At 58.4% G+C, this 26,594-nt stretch overlaps 1 protein-coding gene across 18 annotated transcripts; it reads left to right on the forward strand.

Annotated features, from left to right (window-relative positions):
• The first annotated feature begins 5,749 nt into the window (after nucleotides 1-5,749).
• On the forward strand, nucleotides 5,750-26,594 carry LOC130856942 (cytochrome P450 26B1). Of its 18 annotated transcripts, none has more exons than XM_057742031.1 (8): nucleotides 5,750-5,867; nucleotides 6,295-6,373; nucleotides 7,420-7,827; nucleotides 11,314-11,538; nucleotides 20,316-20,591; nucleotides 20,871-21,026; nucleotides 22,465-22,749; nucleotides 23,121-26,594. In XM_057742031.1, the coding sequence occupies exons 1-8, from the start codon at nucleotides 5,830-5,832 to the stop codon at nucleotides 23,511-23,513; spliced, it is 1,860 nt and encodes a 619-aa protein (XP_057598014.1). In that variant the 5' UTR covers nucleotides 5,750-5,829; the 3' UTR covers nucleotides 23,514-26,594. The 18 variants fall into 18 exon arrangements, with proteins under 18 accessions (XP_057598014.1, XP_057598019.1, XP_057598020.1 ...); XM_057742037.1 differs by having other exon boundaries at nucleotides 5,849-5,867; nucleotides 7,637-7,827; XM_057742042.1 differs by lacking the exons at nucleotides 5,750-5,867; nucleotides 6,295-6,373 and adding exons at nucleotides 8,573-8,633; nucleotides 9,768-9,896 and having other exon boundaries at nucleotides 7,754-7,827.

Consider the following 26,594-nt stretch of genomic DNA (forward strand, 5'->3'; position numbering starts at 1 on the left):
TGGGAAGGCTGGGTAGGGGCGGACTTGTTTCAGGCACTGTCTCACAGCTCTGGATAAGGGGATGTTCTTCCCGTTCGTCTGCATCTGAGGCTGGAGACTTGGGTTTCTGCCCTCCCCTCTACCCTTCAAGAATGGAATCCTTTGGGAAAGCAGTCCAGTGACCCCATGTACTTTGCTTCAGGCCCCAAACTGCCTTGACAGTTCAGCCTTCTCCATCCAGCAATCCTCAGAGTTCAGGTGCAGGGCAGAACTTTGGCAAGGAAAAGCCCGCCCCATCCCCGTCCCAACCAGACCCCAGCAGAGAAGCTGGCTGCACAGGCCGAGATGGAGGGGGACAGAGGGCACTGTACCCCTTCGAGCGACTTCTCTGAGAAGGCTTCCCTGGCTTGGGGCGCTGAGAATGGCTGCCCTGGAGGGAGGAAGCTGTGCTCCAGCTTGTCTGACTCAGCCCATGTGAAAATGAACAGTGTTTCCTTTTAAAAATCAACAATCTTGCAACTTCTAGGATCCGTAGGATTTTTGCCGCTGAGGTTGAGGGTGGGGGAAACAGTTTTTAACACCAAACAACACGAAGGCAAATTCACTGAGAGCCACCCGACCACATCCCCGCCTTTGACATCGGTGTTTTACCTTCCACAAAAGCCCTGGATTCTCTGTCATGCCTTTCTTTTTTCTTCCGGGATCTCCAATTGTCAAGCCTTCAAGAAAATGCACTTCAGCCCTTTGTCACTGAGTGTAATTTGATAAACTGAGCAGAAACACACTGCTCTCCCCATCCTTTCAAAAACTGTTACGGCCAGAGAGAGAGGATGAGGGAAAGAGATCTGAGGTCTTTGAATGGAAGTTTAAGCACGAGCGCACGCATGCACACGCGCACGCGTACACACACACACACACACACACACACACACACACAGGCTCAAGCACATACCAGGACATGGAGTTGCCTGGGATGGGAGGAGGTTGAATCCTAGATTCTTGTGTGTGGGGCCTGGCCCTGGGGTCCTGGGGCGGATGCCCTCCCAGCTCCTAGCGACTTCCCTAGTTGCAGGCCTGGTTGCAACCGCCCAGTGGGCGGTGCCAGGGCAGGTTTCAGGCTATAAAGGGCTCTTGGCTCCCCGGGCCTGAGGGAACGCCATCGCTGCGACAGTGTCCCTGCCAGCCACAGCCAGCTTGGGGCACTGCCGGTGTCCCATCGCCACCGGGCAGCCTACTCTTTTCCAGGCAGTGCCGACTTGGACACTGCCAGCTGTCTTCCTCGTCCCTACCTCATTCTCTCCACCGGCAAGTCCCTTTTTGGGTTGTTTTCGTGTGGGTTGGGTGTGGGGTGGGAGGAAGGGGACTGGGTGTGGGGGCTTTGACAAGGGAGAATGGGGGTATTCCCATGTCTCTGAGAAAATTCCTTCTGGGGCAAGTGTCTGAAGCTGCGGTTTCTGAGACGAGGTATGGGGTGAGGCTTGTTGCATATTCAGGCAAAGGAGAAAGCTGCAACGTTCTTTCCTGAGGGAGGGCCTCCCCCTTCCCAGGGCTGCAAGGGGGTGGGTAAGGGGCTCTCTCCCAGCCTTGGGTCTCTGAGCAGCTGGGAGTGATGCGCCAGGCTGTGCCTGCATCTGGCCCTGCCAGGTAGGGACACTTGGATGGGGGTTGTTATTGATAAAACAAAACGAAAACAAAAAAAAAGTCTAAAGAGCCAACGATGAGCGGATACTGGGGGTGGGGTGGGAGCAAGTCACACGAAGGGAGAAATAGAAGAAGAAGGAAACCTTTAAGAAATAAATAACTAGAATCCAGAATCTAGCTCTGCTTTGAAAGCACCACAAATAGCAGGATGGCAGCTCCCAATAGGTGGGTGGGCTGGTTGGAACTCTGGCAGGTGGTGGTTTTGAAGGGGCCAGTAAATGTTCTAAACAACAGCCACAGAGCCCTTGAAGCTGCAAGGCGTGGGGTGGAGGGGAGCTTAGCCTCTGGGGGCTCTAGAAAGGCAGCAGCCATGGCACTGCGGTGATTTCCGAGCCAGGTTGGGCTACGTCCTCACCCCCATCCAGCCTGGACAGCCGGGGACCCAGCCCCTCTCAGAATCACCAAGGCACAGTCAGGGACTGTCCTCTAAACTGTCCTTAAAGATTGGGCACCAGAGGGGCACTGCTGGCCTTGTGGTGCCCAATCCAGAGGGAGGGCATAGCGTGGGAGAAGGGCGAAGGAACAGACCTCAGGATGAATACCTGGGGCCGTCGCTGGGATCCAGGGCCGAAGGGCCACTGCTAATCTGCTGGGGTCGGAGTTTCCACCCCAGTTCTGGAGAAGCAGGGGAGGGGAGCGTCTGAGCAGAGCCTGGTGGCACAGGGTGAGCCCTGACCTGCACGGCCTCAGAAAGAAACAGAACGTCGCTTCCCCACTAGACTTGAAATTTTTCAGGCTAGGGGTCCTGCCACTGGCAGGTGTGTACGGAGAGGCCTCAGAATGAAGTGGGGACCAGCCTGAGGCCCTGGGGAGGATGAGGAGGAGCTGAGAGCTGATTTCCAAGGGTACCTCGGTGCCAGAAAGGCAGGACAGGGCAGCTTTATCCCACAGGCCAGATTACGGTGGGCCCAGTAGAAGGCCAGCAGGACCCCATGGCCTCTGTTAGACCCCTGCACGCCAGCCCTGCTTCCTGCCCACAGCCTCCTGGCCTCTGCTCTGGACACTGCCCACCCCTACTTTTATCCCGGGCTTTTGCTCCTTTCCATTTGGCTCTGGTTGGAGGAGGCAGAGGTAGTTTCAGGGAAAAGAAAGTAAATAAGCATCAGTTTAAAAAATTCAGGGCCAAAACTATGAAAAATTGAGTGTAAAACTAACGGCTCCCTCTGTGGTCAGCTTTAATGGTCAGAAGCATGGACGTTAAACAAAGGGGCAGCTGCCCTGCGGGACAGGATCTCACATCTCAAGGGGCTGCGCGCTGGCTGGGGGACAGGGAATCCGGCACTGCGATGGGGAGGGGGAGGGGCACTCTGGGCCTCAGGTTTTTCATCAGCACAAAAAATAGTATGTAAATCTGATGTCTAAAAATAGTGTTATCTCACAGGGCTGTGTGGAGAGGAAATAAAATAGTAGCTGTAGAAGAGATTTGCTGGCCCTACAGGGCTGCACACGTGTAAGGGACTCGGAAAGTGCAATGTCTTTATTCCTTTGGGCATAGGAGTGCTGGGATCCTCCTGGGGAGCTCTGCGCCTCTGTGAGGAGCAGACTTGCCCCTGTGCATAGGTGTTTCCTGAGCCCGTAGAGGGCACAGAAGCTGTGCCTTGCCCAATTGGCTACATATTCTAAGAGTGTCTGATGCCTGCCCTCTGTATTCTCCCAGGCCCTCTGCTAAGCATTGCAAAGTTCATCCAGGCAGAGGTCCACTTGAACTAGCATTCCCCATGACTGATCCCCCAGTCTGTTCTGACTGATTTCAAGGTACCTATAAGGCTACAGGGACGTGGGAGGCAAGCTGTGAACCAAGGCTTCAGAGCACTTCAGACCGTAGCTGAAGCCCCATGGAAAAAGGTTGCAGGTGGGGTGGGGGTTGGGAGGGAGATATTCTGTCCTACAGTCCAGTCCTGCTCCCAGTCCTGCTCATCTCGAGATGATGAGCTGTGCCCCATCTTTGGGGAGTCCATAAGGGGCCAGCCATACTCCTCTTGCCAAAGGCAAGGTTGGATGATGCTTGAAAAGACTGGGATTCAGTCTGGGGTCACGGACAGGGTCACTCTGTGACCAAAATTAAGGGTCCGTCTGGGATTAGGCTCAGGGGTCTGTTTTAGGTCAGGGTTATGGGTCAGATTGAGGTCTGGATCAGGGTTTGGTCTGAGGCCAGGGTCAGAAGTCCATGGAAAGCAGATGAAGGAATGTCCTTAGATGGAATCTGACCTGTGAAGATGGTTGCTGACCCTTCTCTGTCCTAGCCCCTCTCTTAAAAACGCTGCTCCACCGCACCAGGATCCTTACTCTCCCCAGCACTTCTGGCAACATAGAGAATTACAATACCATGGCTGTTCTTCTTCTTCTTTTTTTTAAGTACTCTTTGGGATTTGAGCAGAGAGTTGGTTCCAATTAGGAAATCCAGCAACTATTGCTGTGAAGCCGTGCTGTCCCTATGGACATTCCCCAGGACCCCACTTGGTGGCTGGGCAATAAGGACTCAGAATGACTCCCCCAGGGTCCTTCCCAACTCCCACCTGAACAGGAGGAGAGGATGGAATTGCCCAAAAGCCAAGGTGAAGTGGGAGAGGGGAAGGGGAAGACAGTGGGTTCGTGGAGACTTCTGGGGCTGTGATCCCTGTAGAGCAGACACCTCCTGTGGTCTCTTGAGGTTGGAGGCAGGTGTTGTGTGAATTTGTTGACAATGATTCTCTCAGTGTATGTGCCTGTCTTCCGTGTGTGTGTGTGTGTGTGTGTGTGTGTGCATGCATACTAAGTATTTGCCTGTGCATCTATTCATCTATTTGCATCTTTATAAGGCTGTGTGCCCATCCTTTCAGAGGCTTATGTCTCCACAGGTGGGTTCCCTAGGGTCACTCTGCCCATTTTGCCATCTCCAGGGAGTGCTGTGTCTGGGGATCAGGCTAGATTCTTGGGGCTCTTCACAACAGCAGGGCCTCAACAATTCTCCCCAGCCCCATTCTCATCCAGTTTCATACCCACCCCCCATAGGGAACGATGTGGTTTTGGTCTCATGGCTCCTGCGTTCCCAGTCCAGAGCTGACTGTCTGTGAAACCTCCCTGTTGTGAGGATGTACCTCAGCTCTCTATTTCTGGGGTCATAGTGGTCTTGACAGGGACTTTGTGAGTGTCTGGGCCACAAGCTGCCTGAGGTGGAAGTCTGAGGGCACTGAGACAGGAGTGGAGCCACTTAGAAGCCTGCAAGCAGGCCCTTTAGAGCTGATCTTCCCCTGTGAATGGAGAGGGAGGGAAGGGGGAGCAGAAGTTGCTTCCCCCTGAATCTGTAGTGCTGTGACTGTCCACCAGGTGGGGTTCCAGGGCAGAGAGTGAGTCGAGATGGCCCAGCGCTAGAAGCTAGAGATCAGCTTTTAAATCTCCGCCCTGCCACATCAACCTCGGAAGCGCTCACACAGGGAGGGACAGCACAGATGCTCGCCCCTTAGACACTCACACACATTCTCTTCTGGTGAACTCTAAAATAGAACTCGCATTGGATGCAGGGGAGGTGTTAAAAGGGGAATCTAGTTTCATTTACACACACACCATCCTAACTGAAGGTTAGGTCTTCTGCCCTGGGAGTGCAGGAGTGAACGACGGAGAAAGGGGGTTGAGGGGAAACAGGACGCGCGGGAGAGGGCGAGCCGGGCACCAGCTAGACCATGTCGGGGTTGGCACGCATAACTCCATGTATCACAGACACGCAAGAGGGAAGGCCAGATGACAGACGGACGCACGATGCACAGACACACATACAGCACCAGAGAGAACACACAAACCTGAAGACGCGCCACACAGCTCCACAGACGTCGGGCCGAGCCGGGGACACGTTCGCGCGCGCACACAGGTGCGGCCCCGGGCCACACGCACACCTCGCACAGGCACGCGCGCTGGGCCCTCAGCGGCCGGCTGGGAGAAGGTGGCCTCGCTCACCTGGCGTGTTTATTTACTAATTTATCAATGAACGTTTGTACCCGACTCCTCCCGCCTCCGGGTGCCGGGGCCGCCGCATTTGTCCTAGGGACATTGACGGGACCAGCATCGGGGTTCCTTTGACGCAGCAGGGCGGGGGGGGGGCGGGGGCAGAGGGGACTACAAAGTTAGGGGGTCTCGAGATTTCCGAGAGGAAGGCTGCAGAGTCAGCTGCCCGAAATGCGGATGGGGAGAGGGGAACATCGGAGTCCTGTAGGGTAAGAGACGTATGGAGCGGGGGAAGGGACCTTGGCCTCCGAGGTTTGAGGATGTCCAGATCCGGGATGGGTGACCCCCGGGTAGGGGGGATTGGGAGTGGCTAATGAGAGGATTGAGGGGTTCCAGACGATAGGAACCGGCGGGGTCCCGCGGGATAGGAGCTGGAGACCCTAAGTACAGGTTCAGGGGCTTTTGGCGCCCCTCAGTCGAGGGACAGTCCGCCCAAGACCTCAGCTGCTGGGGCGACGGCCCACGCGCGACTGCCTGGGGTACGAGAAGGGGGCCGGGGGCCCGGCAGGGAGGAGAAGAGGGAGGGAAGTAGCCTAGCAGCCAAGCGGGCACCGTGCGAGCGCACACCGTGTGTGTGTGTGTGTGTGTGTGTGTGTGCGTGCGCGCGTGTGTGTGTCTCATCTCGTCCGTGTGTAGGTGCCGGGCTCAGCGAGACGCCTGCGAGAAGGAAGAGGAGGCGAGAGGTGAACTGAGTTTGATCCTGCGGCGGCTACAAGTGGGTCCGGGGCTGGCGGCGGGCAGCCGGGGCGGGGCTGGAGGCCGGCGGGCGCTCACAAGCTCCGGCCGCCGGCCTCTCACCACGCCTCCGGCTTCGAGAACGCGGCGGGGGGGTGGGGTGGGGGTGGGGGTGCTGGCGGAGCGCCCACGGCGCAGCCTCCCGCCTCTATATAAACACACGCATCGCCTGGCTCTCAGAGGCACAAATTCACATTGAGAGACGCTTTTAAAACCATCAGCCCTGAAATCCTGCCTCCTGCTTTTTCCCCTCTTTCATTCCTTTTGCCTTCCTTTCTATTCCCCCCCTTTCTTCCCCCAGCAGCAACTCCAGAGCCGAGAGACTGCGTCCCGGGACGGACTGCCTTTTCTTAATTGATACAATAGCCCAGCTCGGGTTTTCACCTCCTCCCCCAACCCCACCCCGCCTCACCCCTCCCGCCCGCCGCCGCCGCCGCCGCCGCCCCAGCGCCCGCCCGGGGCTCTGTCGCCGGCTGCGTCCCGTCCCGGCCGCGGTCCGCCGGCTCCGCACCCGCGCCCGCCGCGCCGCCTCGCCCGCCTCGGGGGTGCAGCGGCGGCTTTGCGGCTCCGGCGCGCCGCCCGGGGCAGCCCAGGGGCGCTGGGCTCGGCCTCTCCACTCGCCTCGGCCGGGGAGCCTTCCCCCTCGCACCCAAAGTTTCTGGGTTCGTTGGAATTTGGGGATTCAGGATTTTTGCCTTTTTTTTTTTAACCTAGGAATTTGAGGGGAAAACTTTTAACAAATCGATCGCACTTTCTCTCCGCTAGTTCTCTGTCCCCCTTCTTCTTTTTTTCCCCCCCGAGCAGGGGAAGGGGCTTAAGAGAGAGGCTCCCGCTGGACAAAGTTTTCCAAAGTTTTCCGAGTGTGATGGTTGCGGGGAGAGCTAATCCATCAGCTTGATTCACGGCTTCGTCTCACCACCCCTCGAGCAGCCCCTAAGCCCGCTATAAGGGAACAAACAAACAAACAAACAAACAGACAAAGTTACACTCCGAGTCGCCTCGTGTCTCCTCTCTCTCTTCTTTTAGGCGATTTCTCCCCCCACCCACCTTTCGCTCCCTTCGCAGCCTCCACTTCTCTTCCCTTGGCCCCTTGCTCCTTTTCTGTTTCGGCCCGAGGTGCCAGGACCCCCGGCTGCAGCCTCCCCTCCCCCGCCGCTCCCGTCCCTTCTGGTCTGGCCCTCCCCTCCCCCGCCGCGGCCCGCACAGCCAATCCCCCGAGCGGCCGCCAACATGCTCTTTGAAGGCTTGGAGCTGGTGTCGGCGCTGGCCACCCTCGCCGCGTGCCTGGTGTCGGTGACGCTGCTGCTGGCCGTGTCGCAGCAGCTGTGGCAGCTGCGCTGGGCTGCCACCCGCGACAAGAGCTGCAAGCTGCCCATCCCTAAGGGCTCCATGGGCTTCCCGCTCATCGGAGAGACCGGCCACTGGCTGCTGCAGGTAAGAGCGCGCTCGCTCCGTTGCTCTCCAGGGTCCGCTAGCGGCGAGCACCCGGCGGATGGAGCCGCGGGCCGGCCAGGGGGCGCCGGGAGCCTGAAGGCACGGGTCCCCGCCCCGCCCCTTCCCTCCTCTGTGCCTGAGCCGCCCGGGCTTTCCCTGCCCGCCTGCGGCGTGGTTCGGAGCCCGCTGGCACCGGGTGCGCAGGTTCAAGGGGCTGGTAAGAGAGGTTCCCGGATCCCACAGAGCTCCCAGTACCGACTTTTTCCAGTCGCAAGCGACTCAGCAGGGATGCATCGAGCATCGTGGGGCTCCCCGCGCAGCGTGAGCCGGAGGGGGCATCCAGTCGTGAGCCGCTTTTGCCTCCCCTTAGCGCTCCAGGCCCCAGTCGCCGTCGACTTCCTGGGCTTTGGCAGTGTCATTGGGACCAGAAAACTGAGTCAGGGAAAGAAAGAGTGGTCCAGAGGCAGCCAGGATTGCCTCTTTAAGGCCCGGGGCTGTGTTCCCTCTGCGTCACCGGCCACTCCAGGTACTACTGCCCTGGTCTACGGTCGGAGAAAGTGTGTATGTTTCGTGGTCGGGGAGGAAGGAGGAAACCCAAAGAAAATGAGAAGTCTGAGACCCGAGGTTGCTCAGCTTTCGGAGAAAAGGGTCTGTTTACTTACTGGGTGCGGACAGTTTAGCAGGGGAGAGTAACTTGGGAGAGGTGTGTGTGAGATCCATAGAGTGCGTTTGTGTTTGTTGTTAGACGCCACACTATTCACACTGCTGGCGATAATGGGGGTGGACGCGTCGGAGACCAGACCCAGGTAGGTAATGGGGAGATTAACCTGGAATTAACCTCCTCAAGTGCTAGACAATCGCGTTTGCAATTTGATACACAGCAGGTTTTTCTTTGGGGAGGGGAGTCCTCGGGGTTAACCGCGGAAGGTGTGTTGTGTGCGCGTGTGCACGCGTGTTTGTCCGGCAGATGCTGATGGGAAGTTAGCAGAAGGATGGCTGTACTGAAACAGACAGCCCGGACCGGGGAAAGCTGAGGCGGAGGTGAACGCAGAGACCTGTGGGCTTAGAAGTGCGGAAGCTTGGCTTGAAATTAACAGACGCGTGCAATCCGCGCGCACACACACAGACACCCTGCGCAGCCCCGCCCCGCCCCGCGCCAATTGACAGCGGAGCTGGGGCGGGAAGGGCACGCGAGGTTCCTCTGCCCTGTGGTCTTCCCAAGTTCCGGAATCAACCCATCTCTTTGGGGGGCTGTTCGTGCAACAGGGTGGGGTCCACTTCAACCAATGCCCTCCGCCCCCCGGCGCCGTAAAGAAATCCTCAGAGCCTCTCCTGCGCCAACACACTTAAAGGGCTAACTGCAGCGGTGGTCTAGGCTTTTGGCCGAGAATTTAGGAAATAAAGTAATTCACAGGGGCGTCGGCCCCTGCCTTGTTAGAGTCAATCTGCAGAATTTGTGGTCTGTCACCCCCTCACCCCTTTCCTCACCACCTCCCCCCCCCCAACGTCCCCCTGACCTTTTCTCGGAATCGCACAAGGGCCTCTGGGGCTCCGCGTCCGACCCGCACGTAAGATGGGGAGGTGGGGTAGCAGGCCTACTTCTCCCCATCCGACCGCCCCCAGGGCCCTAGACTGTGCGGTGGGAGGGAAATGGGAGGTTGCGTGTAGAGGAGCACTGAAGGGGTTAATGGGAGCCCTCTGAATCCCAGCTTTATTTTTTCGGAGTCATTTATCAGATTTTACGGGGGGACCTCCAAGGGCTCTCCATTTCCACCGTGCGCCATCTAAACAGAGCCCAGGGCTAAAAATACAACATTTTTGTATAAATTGGACTCGCGGCTCGAGCGGCCGCCCCTATGAAAGTCCTCTTTGTGAAGACCGTGGAAACGGCGGACAAATAACTCTTTATTAATGCCACAAAAAACGCACTTTAATTATAGTTAGGCAGATCAGAGGCGGGAGAAAGACGGCGGCGACCTCGGAAAATTCACAACCCAACTTTTGTGTCGAAAGAAAAGGAAAACAGAGGAAACGCAGAAGAGGAGAGGCAGACAGAGTGAGAGAGACCGGTACTGCAGACCGAGGGAGGGAACCCCGCTCCTTACCCCCCTTTTGTCGCACCTCCACCCTCTCCTTGGTTTCTCTTAAAGGGGTAGACGCCGTCTAGAACCGCGGCTGGGTGGCGGGAGTTCTCCCCCACCCGCCAACCTGGAAGTGGGGCGGCGTCCCCCGCGGCCCAGCCCCCCTCCTGGAGGCGCGGGCGCTCCGGGTTCGCTCCCTGTCGCGCGCCCGGGCAGGAGGCACACGTGGAAAAGTGATTAGGGCTCCGGGTTCTGCAGAGTCACTTTTCGGCAGGGCTGGGGTGTGTACACATCTAACTGGCGAATACCTTTCAGTGGAAGAAAGAAAAGTGAGGAGGGGAACCAACCCGGGAAAAGAGGAAGCAGAGTGTCCCTTCGGGGGGTGCATGACCTCGCAGGTCTGGAGCCCGCATCCGCACGTCTGTTGGCGGGCAGGCGGGAGAGCCTGACAGGTGGCGCCCCTCCCCTTCTCACCCGCTGCTGCCCCGGCCGGAAAAGGGTTAATGCGGGGTGGGGTGGCGAGCTACGACGTCAAAGGTGAGCGGGACGCCCCTGCCCCCGCCCCGCGGAGGTCCCCTCGGTTTCCGGTACCCGCGCTGGGCCGGCACAGCCAGCTCCTCCAAGCGCCGGGTCCCGGCCGGGGCCTGGCTCCGCTCAGCTCACGCCGCCGCCGCCGCCGCCGCCGCCAGGGATCCGGTTACCTGTGACGGCCGCCCCGCCCCACCCCGCCCCGCCCCGCGGGAAGCGCCTTCCTCCTCGCTCGCGTTCCAAACTCCAGGGCGGCGACGAAAGTCCTTCTCAGTTATTTTCGGGGCATATTGCATTAGGGAACTGGCGGCTCCTGGCCCGTGACTCTACCCTGAGGAGCCCTCACTGGGCCGCCGGGTCCTTTCGCGCCCGGTACCAGCGAAAGGAGGAAACCCCAACCCCCCATCCGTAGTGATTGCCTCCGGGCACCGACCGCTCGCCGCTATAAATAATCTTTGGCCTGCGGCCACCCCGCGGGGTCTCGCCAGCCAGTGGCCGGGAGCCTGGAAATATTTATTCCGAGAGTCTCCCGAGCGCGAGGCGGGGGAGGGGGGAGGCGGAGGCTCTAGCTTCGGGTCCAGCCGTCCGCGATACTATTCCCTTCCGCAAGTCTTTACTAAAAAACTACCTCCCGCGGGGTGCCCTGGGCCTCTCGCCCCCTTGCATTATTTATTATCCTCTAGGCCCCACTTCCCAGTTCTCGTGCATGCTATGAAAAATAAAACCTGCGTACGTGCGTGTGTGTGTGAGGGGGGCAGGGGACGGGTTCCCCGGGTGGGATCCTCCGCCCCTCTCCCGCGGGCCCTCGAGGCTGGGCCTCGCGGACGTCCCATCTGGAAATGTGGGCCCTGAGAAAGTTCTTGCGTGGCCCCTGCAGGGTTCTGGCTTCCAGTCGTCGCGGAGGGAGAAGTATGGCAACGTGTTCAAGACGCACTTGCTCGGGCGGCCGCTAATCCGCGTGACGGGCGCGGAGAACGTTCGCAAGATCCTCATGGGCGAGCACCACCTCGTGAGCACCGAGTGGCCACGTAGCACACGCATGCTGCTGGGCCCGAACACGGTGGCCAACTCCATCGGCGATATCCACCGCAACAAGCGCAAGGTAAGAACTCTGGGCCAAGAGCCCCGCAACCATGCTCCGATCCCCTCCTCCCGTGCAGCCCCTCGGGGTAAGGAGTTCTCCGAGCCCTGGGGACGTCCGCACCACAATCCGCGCCCCCATTTGCACACCATGCGGGAGGATCCCGAAGCTCCCCGCCTAGGCGGCTGCGACCCCGGATCCAGGGCCTGCACAGGCCTCCTCTGGGTCTGCCCTCTTGTTGACCCACCGCGCCACGCGCACTACCAGGCCCAACGGGTGGCTAATTGGGGGCTGGTTTGGACAGCTTGAACATGCGGCGACTGGGGCGTCCAGTGCCTGTCCTCGTCGTGCTCCATAAACCTGGAAAAAAAGAGCAGAAGGTGGCCAGCGCTCCCCCTTTCCGCTCCCTGGAATTCCGAGGACTGGAAACGGATCGTTCTAAAATCACACCTAGCTTCCCTGCCACAGGTTGCTTTAAGGACGACGCAGGCAGGCGCAGGGGCCTGGGGGCACCTTGTGGGCAGCGGTTACTGGGCCTTGCCTGGGAGGAGTGAGGTGAAATCTGGGCCACTGCGCGCAACGGTCTGGACCTAGGGGGCAGGGCGAGGGGTGGGAGAACAGCGGAGGCGCGGGCAGGGATCAAAGCACACCTACCCCCTCCCATAAAGAGGAAGAGAAAGTGGGTGTTTATCCTGTGGATTTCCCGAGCGCCTGGAAGAGGCGCGGAGGAGGCGAGCCAGCGCGCACGGAGCAAGCCTCCCCGCCCCCTCGCAGGGCAGCGCCGCCGCGGCGGCTCCGAGCGCGGGCGGCACGTGCTGTTTGAACTACAGTAACCCGAAAGCTGAGCCGCCGGCGGGCGGGGCGCCGACCCGCGGGCTTAAAGCGGCCGCCACTGGGGTGCGGGGAGGGGTGGGGGGAGTGGGGGCGGTCGGGGGGGCGGTGCTGCGCGACCTACCCTCCCTTCACTTTTTCCATTGGGTCAGAGCACTCACCAGGTTTGAAACCTAAAGGGAAGGGAGAGGCAGCCTCTGCTCTCTGGGAAGAGTGGCAGAGCCTGGGAGACAGGAAAGGGCCGTGGTAAGCAGCCCCCTCCTCCGGATGTCTGTGCGTGAACTGAAGAATTCATCCTGTAGAATCTGATGTCTTCCGAACTGCCTGAGAAGAGTAGTTCTTCGTAGCGGACAAAAGGAGGAAAAAATCAGAAGGGACTGGTCTGCACTTGCCCCCCGCCCCACTAAAGCACGTATTTCAGGGGCTGGGAAAGGGACTTCTAAAGTAGCCTCCCCATCTGCTTCACTAGAGCAGGAAGCAGCTAACAGAGCCCGGGGGACAGATGGGGAGGGTTCTCAGGAGTGGCTGGGAGAGGGCTGTAGGCTCAGGAATGGGGGCTTTTCAAATATGCTGAGCACTTTTTTTCTGAGTCTTTGTGACTACACCAAAAGCTTATTTTAAAGAGTTAGGAGAGAGCCTGAGACTCAGAAACCCAGCTCCAAAGAATGTGGCTGCTTCCTCATTTTATCTTTATGAAGCCTTTGACAAGAAAGCAATTCTTGTCCCCTTCTCACAGAAGAGGACCCTGAGGCTTAGAGAGATTGAGGGACTTGAACCAGGTCCCGAAAGGAAGAAAAGGCAGGGCAGGGCAGGGCCTGAAACCTGGGCATCCATGGGAAGAGTTGTTTCTAAGCCACAAAGCAGAGCGCTACTCAGCCCTGCCCACCTGGGGCTGCCAGAAGCTGAGGGTGGGGGTGGAGGTGGGGAGGGGGTGGTGGGCGGAAGAAGGCTTAGTTGGGACCTGAGTGTGAGACCCTGGGAGTGTAGAGGGCTTTGGGGGAGAGTTCCATGTACCCTCTGCCTGACTTGGCTTTGGGCCTCCAGGTGGGGAGGGCCCCCCTGGAAAGCCCCAAGGTTTTGGCTTACATCATCCATTTGGGAGGGGGCAAGGCAGGCGGTGGGGGGGGGGGCATAGATGAATGCCGTTGGAGGAATACACAGGGAAGGAAGCCAGAGTGAGGGACAGGGTGAGGGGGTAGGGCCAGAAACAAGGACCACAGATGAGGCATAGATAGTTTCCCTCTTCTAGGAACCCTTGTCCTCCAGCTTCCTGGGGGTAAAGAGCATCCAGAAACCAGCTCATCCTGACAGAGCCTTGGGAACCCAAAGCAGGGCCGTCTCTGTGTGTACTAGTTGTGTGCTTGCTATCTGGTGTATGTGTGTGTGTGTGTGTGGGGGTCCTATGTTGAATGGGTAGATGAAAATTTCCTCCCCCCCGCTCCACCCATATCTCTAACCGATGTTCTATAAACTTAAGTTTACTGAGTTAAATAGTAGGCCTTGGGTTAGATACAAACATAGAAGCTGGAAACTTGGTCCTTGCCCTTGAGAAGTGGAATCTAGCTGGAGGGATGAGAATATTCAGAGGCACACATTTGGTCCTGGAGAGAATGGCCAGTCTGCGGGACCCAATGCCTGGTGGACCCAATTTGGCCAGGGTGGGGGCTTCCCTAGTGCCACTCACACTGTCTTATCCAGCTCACACTGCAAGCAGGACCTGGCTGGAGAGAGGGCTGCTGGGCCAGGCCCCAGCCTGGTTAGGATGTACTCACAGGAAGTGGGGCCCAGGTGTGCTGAGGCCCTGCTGGCGGGGAACTAGGAGCGTCACTATTTCCATTGGGGCTGGTACCCCACCCCTTCTCTGGGAGGTCCGACCAGATGTGCTGGGAAGGGGTTCCTCACAACCATCGCTGCACTCCAGGTGTTTCTCCAGGCTGCCCTGGTGGTCTAGGGCCAAGAGGGGTAAGATTGCCAGGCAAAACGTCCAGAATAGCCTTCCCAATCTAACAGAATCCGCTCTGGAAGCTAGCCTGTGTCCCTATAGCCACAACCTCAGCTTCTGACCCTCCTCCTTTGTTACCCCTTCCCTACTGGGACTGGGCATGTCTCTGGTTCATGGGGGAGGGACTGCATCTCTCTGATAGGGAAGGGTAGATGGAGTCTGATAGGGAAGATGGGGGTGGGGGTTACCAGAGATGTAGAGAAGGAGGGGAGGGTTGTCATGGGTAGCTCTGGAAGCATCTGGTGCCCAACCTCACACACCAAGATCATCTTCTCTTTTCCTTTGGAGATAGGGCTGGGCCTCTTTGCACGCAAGTGCCAGCATCTTCAGGGCATTTCAGGCAGTGGCCGTGAGATTCTGTCAGAGAACTTGAAGTGCATCCCAAGGATGAACTTAGCTTTGGACTCTGGACTGGGGAGACCCTAGGAGTGGTCTTCTTGCCCTTCCTATCCTGACCCCTGGCTTCAGGGACTTCTGTGCCTGTGGCTGAGGTGGGGGAACAGCTCCCCAGGTTTTGGGGATAGGAATTAAGAAACCCTGGCTGCCCACCCACCGCTTCTCACGGACTTGGCCTTTGGGTGGGAGTGGAGGTCAGGCTCAGAGTTACCACACTTCCCTCCGAAATCCTGTGTATGCTGGGGTTTGTGTTGGAATGGAGAGGCCAGGAGGTGCCTTGGCAGGAGGGCAGAGCCAAGAGGGCCCATGGTTGTCCTGGGGTCCTGGGGGAGGCCATCTCAGACTGGCTCTAGGTGGCCTTTGAACCAATGCACAGTTTCTGGCTTCAAAGTCATGTCCGCCAGACTCAGCTTGGGGCAGTAGTTTCCACCTGCATTGGATGGGAGGGTGGTGGCATGGCCAGGCAACCCTGCTAGTGGGAGCTCTGCCCCCTCCCCCTGGCATAGGCACAGAGCCTTTGTTCTGCCAGCGGAGGTCCTTCACCAGAAGTTACTGTAGCATCAGGCGCTGCTGAGGGGGCAGGTGGCAGGAGCGGATGTCTCTGAAGGTCAGCGGGGGAGGGTGCCCACAGCCAGCAGCCAGGACGCCTGGGAGTGGGCTCCTCCCTGTGCGTGCCCTTGTGTCGGGCAGGGGCGAGTGGGGTGGGGGCCATCCCCTCCCTTCTGCGTCCTTCTCCAGGGGGTGGGGGCCGGTGGGTTCCAAGGCTGTGACGCTGAGGTATTTGCTCTCTCTCCCAGCCTTGGGAGACAGTTGTGGCCTTGGCTGGAAGTGGGGAGGCTTGGCCAGGGTCTGCTCTGGCCCTGAGCCCTCTATGCCAGTTGTATCTGTTCCAGGTTCCCCGAGCTGTAGGGCAGGGGTTGGGGGTGTGCCTCCAGGGGCTGAAAAAGCTTGAGAGTAAATCAGAGTAGCCACAACAGCTGGCCTTACCCTGAGAATAAACTTGGGCCCTAGGAGAGCATCCCCTTCAGGCTCTTAGATACGTTCAGAGCCCCCAGGACTGGTAGAAGGCAGTTCAGTGGGGTTTGGAGTGCTGGGAGGCAGGATGTTCAGGGACCCTGGTGATGTGGCCGGCCATGCCTCAGACTGACACCTTGGGAGGGCCCTTCCTGCTTTGGGCCTCAGCTTTCTATGGGGGTTTCTCTATGGCTGGAGGAGGGATAGGAGGATCTGGGCAGATCTTCTCAGAGTCTGTGGCCCGGCAGATATGTGCCAAGTGCTGCCCTCTGCTCACCCACCACGTGCTTTTGTTGTGTGTGGGAGAGTTAGGAGATACAGTCAGAGCTGGACTCAAATGGGGGACAGATACTCTGTTCCCACAGATGCTGGGGACCCAGAAGTGGCATGCACGGGGTTGGGGAAGGCGGGGAGGGGGGTCTGGCCAGCCCCCCCCAGTCAGAAGGGCTGAATGGGGACTGGCTCGGGAGGCAGCCAGGGTGAAGTGGAGGTCCAGTGAAAATGCCAGGCAGCTGAGGGATGACGTCCTCTCTTGTCCACCCTCCTACTTGAGTATAAAGTACACACCTTGGCGTCACCCCTGTGCTGTGCGGACAGCTGCCTCGGCGGCTGCCTGCCCTCTGTTATTCTTTCCACTCCACAGGCCGCGGCTCCGGTGGCTTGGCGGGGCGGCCGGCCCAGGCCCCCACCCTCCCGGGCAGCCACTTCCATTCCTCGCAGTCTGAGTCACTGGCCCCGGGGAGTGGGTTCCCTCTCCGGCTCTTCCCGCTTCTGAGGCTGCCCATCCTTCTCTCCATCCATCCACAGCTGGGAGGTTATCTGGCTGAGTGAGTCGGCATGCGTGGTTGTGGGGGTCCAGTGAGCGACTCCCCTCCCAGGGGCCCTGGGTGAGAGGCAGGCATGGGGAGGGAGACCCAGGGGTGTGGGGGAGACACTTGTAGAAACAATTATAGGGAATTTGAGCCTTGACAAGCCCCCTGGTGGTTCCCTCAGACCCTGGTTGTGGATTCAGCTTTTATTCCAGAGAGGGAGAACCAGGAATGTGGGCTCTTGAGCCAATTGCACTGTTGGGAAAACTGGTAGAGGTAGGAGGAGGTTTTCCAAGCACATCCTTCAAGGCCAGAGCCCATCCTGCTCCGTGTCTGTGCCTGGAGTTCCTAGGTCTCCCGTGCGCTTTCTGCCCTGCCCTTCTGCTTCCTCCCAGCACCAACCCTGATGGGATGTCCATACCTGCTGCTCCCTCTGCAGGGCTCTGCCCAAGCCAGGCTGGTTCCCGGTGACCTTTGTCCAGCATTCTTGGCTCACTTGTGGGAATTCCGAGGGAAACCCCAGAGGGAAACAAAGCAGCCCTGGCTCCTGCTGCAACCGCGGTCAGGCCATGGGCTCTGGGGCCACCGGGAACCCTTCCCCTCTTCACACTGAGCTGCTCTGCCGGTGCCTTCCCCTGTGCCCGAGTCCTGACCCTGCCCGCCCCCACGTGCCCAGGCCTTCCTCTGCCCTGGCCAGCACCTCCGCCTCCTCCTGGCCTTTGTGGTGGGCGGTGGTTTCTGGGCTGCCCGGGCTTTGGGAAGTGCCTGCGTTGTTAACCCTGGGCACGGTCCCAGAGATGAGGTCCTGGAGTTTCCCAGCGCCTGGGAGGCTCCGAAGCCTGTAGAACAGCTGGGTGGGAAGCAGGGGCATGGACTTGGTGACCACTGAGCAAAGCCCCTTGAGCCTGGAGTGCCCACAATCTGCCTTTGCTTGCCTTTTCATTTGGGTTGTTTCTTCACCTCAGGGGGACTCTGAGGAGAATCCTGGGACAGCCAGGAGGAAATGGACCCCAGAGCATCCAGTTAGACTCCTGGATGGGTCAAGATAAGAGCCTGGGTCATGGCTGCAAGTCTTTCAGAAGCCCCACCCAAGGTGGCCTGTAGATGCAGGCTTCCTGGGGTCATTTCAGCTTCTGGCCTTGCTCAGGGCCCCTTGCCATCTAGAGGTCAGGTGTAGACCCCCTGCCCTTGGAGTTGCTCTGCTCAGTCCAAGGTCCCCTTGGGTCCTTCTTGCTCTCCATGGCTCCCAGGGCTTGGAAAGGAGCAATTCAGCTGGCCATCACTAGAGGGCGAAGGGAATGTACCCTTTGGGACAGGGCAAGGCTTGTCCCTGGGTCCTTTCTGGCCTCTCCTTGGGGTGCAGTGGGGTCCCTCAGAGCTCCCCCTTTGGTAACCCTGGGATGGCCCCTCCTGAGCCACTGTAGCCCGTATAAGCTGTGTGAGTGGGGACCTGGCAGGCACTTACACCGGGTGACTGATGCAGGGCCAGACTCTGGGCTTCTTTGAGGGAATAGCGTCTACTTAGGGGCACGTGGATATTGGTGTTCATGTGATCCGCACGTTGAAAGGAACCACAGAGATCACCTGGTTCAACCTCACCAATTTACAGATGAGGAAACTGAGGCCAGGAGGTGCCTTGGCCATGATCCCACAGTAAGTTGGTGGATAATCTGGGATTAAAACTCAGGTTTCTGGGTGCCCAGCCTGCCTTTTCCCACCACCCACTGCACCTTAGGAGCTTAGCTGGCTTTGACTTTGGCTGGTCCTGGGCGGCCTGGGCCTCTGCTTGATTCCCCTTCCACATGCCCACCTTTAGGCCCAGGTCTCCTGTGTGCTGGGGGCCCTGGCCAGCCCCTGCCCTGTTCCCTCAGGTCAGTACCCTTGACTCTGCCCTGGGCCGACTGGCTCTGGCGTGGCCCCCCTGCCCCTGCCTGCCCTACCTCCAGCCTCCCCCCCCCGAGGCCTGGCTGCCACGGGGTTATCATTCTGCCTCCCTCATGAGCCTGCTTGGCTCCCACGGACCACTTACTGCTCGTTGTGTGGGTTCTTTACTGTTTTTAAGGGCCCCTAGTTGGCCAGTGTTGGGCTCTGGGGCAGAGCCTCACTCCTACCTATAAAACTCTTGGACCAAGAGTAGAACCTGGAATCCGAAGGACACCGGGGTGGGCGGGGGGGCTGCAGAGAGCACCCTGGAGGGAGGTGGCCCTGGAAATTCCCCGGGCCCCCACATCCGAGCAAGGTGTGAGTGACCTGGCCACCTCCCCTCATCCTTCTGCATTTCAGTTGTCTCTTAGTAGCAGGAGCAGCCCCAAACAGTGCTGGCTTTTCTGCTCCTCACCGGCCTCCTTCCCTCCCTCCCTCTGCCCACCGGGAATTTCGGAATGAAAGTGCTATTGTGAACGTCTGGCTGGGCCACTGAAGGGCCAGCACTGTTATTTCTGCAAACCAGCCCTCCCATTAGCCATGCAGGGCTGAGGCCAGGAAAATGTTACCTTTTCCTCCTTGAGCTGACTGCAGGGGAAATTCTCACATTTACAGTTTGTGCGGTGGTTGTGTTTGGGGGCAGGAGGGGAGGGTGGGCGCGTGTGTGTGGTTTGCGTGGGGCTGGGGGGGGTGGGGTGGCTAGAGGAATATTTGTCTCCTTCCTCTGCACTGCCCCTCCCCTCTCTGCCTTCCCCGATGACCTTTCCCTTGGCGCCAATGGGGGCACCCCCTTCTGCTCTGGACTCTGGGGGTTGGGGCTAGAAATTGTTGGTTGCCAGTGAGACCCACAGGCCATCAGTAAATAAACTAACATTTTACCCTCTCCTATACCCCCGGGGCAACAGCGTGAAACTCTGCACAAGGGCATCTGGGTGAGGAGGGGGCAGGGGGTCTGAGGAGTTCCTTGCTCAGGAATCAGGAGGACAGAAAGCGGGAGGTGGAAACAGGGACTCTCTAGCTACTTAAAATGGACCGGGAAGACGCAGGGAATTGAAAGGCCTTCTGTTCAGCTCTCTGATCTTTTGAGGTGGAAAGCCTTGCCCCCACCACCCTACCTCCAGACCTGGCCACACTGAAGACATTTGGATGAAACAGTTAACAAACTCCCTAAGGTTTCCATCCAGCAGGTTTTTCCCAGGAGTGAGAACAATCTTGGGTCTCAGGAAGTCCTGCTTGCAGTCTAGCCTTAGACTCTCTTGTGCTCCCATCGGTGGAGTAAAAGAGCCATCTGCTTTCCACCTCTTCCTTGTCCAGTCCATTCACCTGTGTTCTGTTCCTCCTGGGCACGACTTGCCTGTGGCCTGGGCATTCGGGAATTGCCCCTGCAGTGGAGGGGCAGCCTCCCCTCCAGCCCTGCCCAGCCCCCTCTTGTGTTGCCCCCCACGCTGGTACGGCCACATCGCCTGCAAACCTGCTGGCAGCTGGACTGCCCAGTCCCTAGGCTTTCCATTATTTGGAGCACGTGCTCTTCTGGGGTTTCAGAAAGGAATGACAGCCCATGTCACCCTGTGAGTGATGTTGAACGTCCCGACTTGATGAACTGTGTTTTACTCCTATCCTTCCGCTGCCTCCCCTCCAAGATGTGGGCAGTAGGAGGGGGGTTCAGAGTAGAGGAGCCCGCAGAGGGACTGTGTCTAGAGAAGGAATAGCTTGAACTCGGTCAGGGTAAGGACCTGGAGTTTTCCCTGATCACAGTCGTGGGGGCTGTGCTTCAGTCGGGCCGAGCAGGTGGGCCCAAGTCCATCTGACCCTCTGCCCTCCAGGTCTTCTCCAAGATCTTCAGCCATGAGGCCCTGGAGAGCTACCTGCCCAAGATCCAGCTGGTGATTCAGGACACACTGCGCGCCTGGAGCAGCCACCCTGAGGCCATCAACGTGTACCAGGAGGCACAGAAGCTCACCTTCCGCATGGCCATCCGCGTGCTGCTGGGCTTCAGCATCCCCGAGGAGGACCTCGGGCACCTCTTCGAGGTCTACCAGCAGTTTGTGGAGAACGTCTTCTCCCTGCCTGTCGACTTGCCCTTTAGCGGCTACCGGCGGGTGAGCACCCAGGGCCTGGGAGGAGAGGAGATGTGCATCCATGAGCCCATCCTGAGGGAGGGGCAGCTGACCGCTAAGACGGTCACTGGTCACATAGACAGAGGGCAGGTTTCAACGGGAGGGTGAGGTGGAGCCTTCACCCGGGGTCTCTGCTGCTTAGATGGGAAATTCTCAGAGGAGTCCCCGCCCTGCCCTGCCCTGCCCTGCCCGGCCTTGGGAGGAGGCCCTCAGTGACCCGGCCCTTCTTCCTGGGTGACCACGGCCTCCTCCCCACCTCAGGGCATTCAGGCACGACAGACTCTGCAGAAGGGCCTGGAAAAGGCGATTCAGGAGAAGCTGCAGTGCACGCAGGGCAAGGACTACTCAGACGCGCTGGACATCCTCATCGAGAGCAGCAAGGAGCATGGGAAGGAGATGACCATGCAGGAGCTGAAGGTGGGCACTCCCCCCCGCCCTCGCCCATCTCGGGCAGGCACAAGTGCCTGTGCTCCACGCTGGGGCAGCCCAGGGTGGAAGCACCCGCGTGGGTGGGGCTGCCTCTTCCCTCCCCACGGCTGGCTGTGCGCCCAGTCCTGGTGGTGAGCGGGTCCCCACAGCAGCTGGGTCCCACGCGCTCCATCCCACCCACAGTCGCCTTCTACCATTTTGGAAAAGATGCCGAACACTGGCCCTTAGAAACCCTCAACAGACTCGGCGGCAGTGGCGTTTTTGACCCTCTCGTTCCCCTCAAACCCCCCCAACCAGTGTTCACCATTTCAGGGCATTTCATGGTCATGGTAGCCCTGGGAGGTCACTCAGGGAAATACAGGCCCAGAAGGAGAAGCCACTTGCTGGAGGGCAGCCTCAGCCCTTGGGGAAGAGCAGCCTTTTCAGGCTGGTGGTATGTGACTCTCTCCCAGCCTGCCTGGCACTGGCTATGCCCAGTCGGGCTGCTGGCCCTGAGAATGGCTTCCCTGGCCTTTCTTAGGGTGAATGTGCCACCTGAGGAGGAAGCGTTAGTTCATCCTCGTCTAGACTTTGCCACCCACGTGCTTGCCAGGTGCCTGTGGACACTTACCGCCAACTGCTCCATCCCTACTGTCTCTGCTTCCCTATATTCTAGCTCCAGTTTTTTTCTTCCTGATGAGCCAGGAGGGAGCCCCAAAGACTCTCCCATTTCATAAGAAGTTTTGTGACTTGTAGGTAGTGCCATGGCAAGTAAGGGACCTGTTTTTTCACTCCCCTGTCTGGGCTCAGCACCCACTTTGGTAAAATGCAGGGCTTGGAACAAGGTGACTTGGTGGGGCCTTTCCATAGGGCACCGTTGCTCCCCAGAGGACCTTGGAGGGTCTCTAAGTCTTCTGGGGGCTACTTCCCCAAAGCCTTCTCACTGCAGTCCCATCGCAGGTCCTCGTGGGTGTGACCCCAGGCTGTCTTGCCCACCCCTACGCTCTCTTGATCACCTACCAGATGTCCTTCTCCTGGGGAGGGTGGAAGGAGCTGGGGCTGCCCGTCTGGAGGCACAGGTTGAGACCCTGCACCTCACCCCCGCTCCCCCGCACAGTGCCTGCTCCTTGGGATTTGCTCTCTTTCTGCTGTGAGCTCACGGCACTCCTCAGGGCTGCTGGGGCGGGCCCTGGTATCCAGCAGTGAGCGAGAAGCAGCCCCGCCCCAAGAGACGTTTAGGCTAGTACCTCTGCCCAGCCAGGGGACTGGACCTGTGATGTGTGTCCATTGTGGCCCAAATGCCTCAGCCGTGTGAGGCTCAGGGGGAGCAGCAGGGTCCAACTAGTTGACCCCAGGGCCCCGGGGACACTGGCAGAGAGGAGCTGCCCCCAGGCTGGGGCCACCAGGCTGAACCCAGGTTGCAAGCGGTGCCTCTCTGTCGCTGCAGGATGGGACCCTGGAGCTCATCTTCGCTGCCTATGCCACCACCGCCAGCGCCAGCACGTCGCTTATCATGCAGCTGCTGAAGCACCCCGCTGTGCTGGAGAAGCTGCGGGAGGAGCTGCGAGCCCAGGGCATCCTGCACAGCGGCGGCTGCCCCTGCGAGGGCACGCTGCGCCTCGACACGCTCAGCGGGCTGCACTACCTGGACTGCGTCATCAAGGAGGTCATGCGCCTGTTCACGCCCGTCTCTGGCGGCTACCGCACCGTGCTGCAGACCTTCGAGCTCGACGTGAGGCTGGGGCCGTGGTCTGTGGGTGGGAGGTTGGCTGATGGGAAAGACCAGCTCCCCACGGGGTACCTCAGCCTCATGGGGAGATGGTGCTTGCTTTCAGGGAGTTTTCATGCTGATGCGAGGGACCCTGCCCCAAATGCTAGGTCAGATGCAGCCCACCTGGGTGTCCTGTGAAGTTGCATGGGGACATCTATGAATAGATGGACTGGCATGCCTAAAGGAGAGGCTGGCCAGGCCTCCTGGGGACCACAGTGGGGTGCCTCCAGGAACATCTGGGTGGGGGCTGGCAGGCAGAAGGTCCTGGGTCCTCTCAGAGCTCCTCTGGTTCTCACCAACCCATCCCACCCCTGCCCCCACGTTGTCTCCAGGGTTTCCAGATCCCTAAAGGCTGGAGTGTCATGTACAGCATCCGGGACACACATGACACAGCACCTGTGTTCAAGGACGTGAACGTCTTCGACCCCGATCGCTTTGGTCAGGCGCGGAGTGAGGACAAGGATGGCCGCTTCCATTACCTCCCTTTCGGCGGTGGTGTCCGGACCTGCCTGGGCAAGCACCTGGCCAAGCTGTTCCTGAAGGTGCTGGCAGTGGAGCTGGCCAGCACCAGCCGCTTCGAGCTGGCCACCCGGACCTTCCCCCGCATCACCTTGGTCCCTGTCCTGCACCCTGTGGACGGCCTCAGCGTCAAGTTCTTTGGCCTGGACTCCAACCAGAACAAGATCCTGCCAGAGACAGAGGCCATGCTGAGCGCCACTGTTTAAGGCGCCAGGCCTCGGGGTGGGAGGTGATGGAAGGGTAGAAACCTGTGTGTAGGAGGGGGCTGGAGCCTAGGGAAGGGGGAGGGCCCCCAGGCCTTGCCCTCCCCCATTCCCCTCCCTGGCAAACCTGCCCCAAGTCAAAAGGGCCCCATCCTCCGGGGTCAGGCTCTCCCTCTGGCCTCTGCTTCTCTCTAGTCTCTCCAGTTCCCAACAGCTTAGCTCCCCCCAGAAAGGGCCTGGCCCCGGCCCTGCATGCCCGTCACAGTGTTAGGTGTCGGCTGTGCTGCAGCCTCTGCTTGTGATGTTCTGAACTGCTCTCTCCCCTCCATTTTCTTTTGGACTCTTTTAGTTTGAGGTCAGGTGGTTGACGTGGGGGAGGGAGGAAAAGAGATGCCCCCTTTGGCCCCCTCTTCAGCACCCCCTCCCCTCCTGCCTCAGCTCAGATGGGGCGCGTGCCCCTCCCGGTGTGGCCACTAGTGCCCGCGGGGAACAGCATCCTGGGTAATAGAACACCAGTCACTCTTGGCAGGGCGGCGCCCGGCTGTAACCAGCCTGGAGGCCCACCCCTTGCCATTTTGGACATTTGAAATTACCTATTGCTGCTACTTTTTTCTCTCTTCTGACCTTAGGGCAAAGGAGCCCCAGGCCCTGTCCTCCCAGCTTCCTCCCTGGTGGCCCTGGGCACGTGCACTGACACCCCCACCTTTCTGCCAGGTGGCCTGGAGCCCACCCTGCTCACTATTACACATATGCCCAAGGCCCTCGGCTCATGGGCGGCCCCCCTCGCACCCCCATCCCCCATATTTATTCACTGATATGACCGATTCTTGGTGTTACTGGGACTGGAATGAGCATCTCCTCCGTCCCCTGGCCTCCATCCCAACTGTCCCTGGCAGGACTTATGCAAGTGACCCAGCACCCCCTCCCCGCCCCCGCCAGCGTAGGGTCGAGCAGGTCCCCCAGGTGCCAGACCTTCTGTAGGTTCAGCCCCAGAACCTCATCCCTGGGGTGAAATCCAGCACATCTGCCTTTGTGCCCTGGTGGTGATGGGGAAGTGGCCCACTCTCTCCATGCTCTGCCAGAAACCTTGATCGCAGGGATCTGGAGGCTGCTGCCGCGTCCCACGTGGTGACTGTTCACCCCGGCGCCCCCAGGCTGGCTAATGACTATAGGGAAGGATACGGGTTCTTTCTTCTGACGGGGAGCCAGGGCCTCCGTCGTCCCTCCCTCAACCCTCACCCTTTGCCCTTGGAAAGGTGTCTTCGAAGTCCCTTCCCACCTCTATGCCACTGTCTGCTTAGCCCAGCTCAGGGGTGTGGGGACCAGAGGAAAGCAAGGGGAGGTGAGTGCAGAAGGCAGCCCTTCCTCAGAGCGGACTCAGGCCCTCTGCTTGGTCGTGAGGCGGCTGTAGGGGGCGCTGCTGCGAGAGCGGAGGAGGTGGGTATGTGTGATTTGTCAGAAGTGATTTGATTGAAAGCCGGCCGGTCAGGGGATGAAAGAGGAGCAGCTCCTGCCACTGGCATTTTGAGTGTTTGCAATTAGGGATGCTTCCCGGGGATGGTTTGGGGCCTTTGGTGAGTCTCTAAGTGATTTTGTCTGTTTTCAAAATTTTCTTTGCTTTTCGTGTTTCTCTGTTGGCTTTTGATGTTATAAAGGCAATGAATCCTCTTTTGGAGAAAATCAAAAACGCAGAAGAAGAATGTGGACGTCGATCCCCCAGTTGCCTCTCCGTAGCGGTGACCACTGTGAGCAGCGCAGTGGCCCCCCAGGGGTGTTCAGTGCGCAGGCGCCAGAGCCCCACTCTCGCCCCCACGCACACCTACCTTGCGGTGGGCTTTACCTGAATGGCTCTTGCCCGCGGACTGTTCTGTAACCCCCATTCTCAAATGTTTCCTTCGGTTCCTTACCTTTTCACTATCAAAAAGCCAGTGCAGCACAGATATTATTGGCAACAATTGACATCAAAAAAATTTAGTAATCTCTCTCAACCCGCCCCCCCTACCCATGCCCAATTTTGAAAAACAGGCAAAAATGTGTAAAGACTCATCAAAGCTTGCAAAATAGCTGCATGGTGCACCAGAATTTGTCACCTACAAAAAAGCCCAATGTCTGGAAGGTTCATGCTCCTCTAAGCTGACCCAGCTTGCTCTGAACCATATGTTTTTGACTGAATATCTAGGATTGCCGTAAGCGCAGCTTCAGACGGGAAGCCTGCCAGGCCTGGCCCCAGCAAGCGGCAGGGAGCTGGAGGGCTGCAGGAGGCCTCAGTGGCCCTTGGTTTGGGTGACCAGCCTGGGAGGGGCAGAGAAGGCAAGGCTGAGGGGATCCCTGTGAGGGAGGGAAGAAGGATCATTTGCCCTGCTGGGTCTCAAAGGCGATAAGAAGAGAACTGAAGAAAGCTCTTGACTGGCTGACAGGAGGGTTCCGATGTCGAGACTGATCCGTCTCTCCTCTTTCCATCCATCCGTGTCTGTGTGCTTGTGTGTAGGTTTTATAGAGGTAGCATTAGGTGGGTGATGTGTTCTCACTTACCATTCCTACTATTGTAACTTGACATAAAAAGACAAAACCCCACAAAACTCTTCCCGCCAAGGGCTTGCAGATTGAAGCACTTTCAAGGTTGGGCGCTCGCATTTGTGTTCTGGTCACCATCCTGACCCTGCCCAGATCGCTATAATATAATTTTATACACAAGACTTGTTTTTTTCATAAATGTTATAATTTTGTGTCTGTCTTTATAAACTATTATAAGTACTATTTTTGTTATAATTCAAAATAGATATTTAGTATAAAGTTTTTGCTGTTAAATATTTGTTATTTAGTAAAATATGAATTTTTTCCTCTATTGTAAACATGGTTCAAAATATTAATATGTTTTTATCACAGTTGTTTTAATATTGAAAAAGCACTTGTGTGTTTTGTTTTGATATGAAACTGGTGCCGTGTGAGTGTTTTTGCTGTCATGTGGTTTTAATCTGTATATAATATTCCATGTTGCATTTTAAAAAAAGTTGTGCATTTTGTGATTTTGGAAATACTCAATGTGGCTCTTTTATAGGCTTCCATAATAAACCTTGAGGACTC

This window comes from Hippopotamus amphibius, chromosome 7, assembly GCF_030028045.1.
Source record: "Hippopotamus amphibius kiboko isolate mHipAmp2 chromosome 7, mHipAmp2.hap2, whole genome shotgun sequence".
NCBI classification, from domain to species: domain Eukaryota; kingdom Metazoa; phylum Chordata; class Mammalia; order Artiodactyla; family Hippopotamidae; genus Hippopotamus; species Hippopotamus amphibius.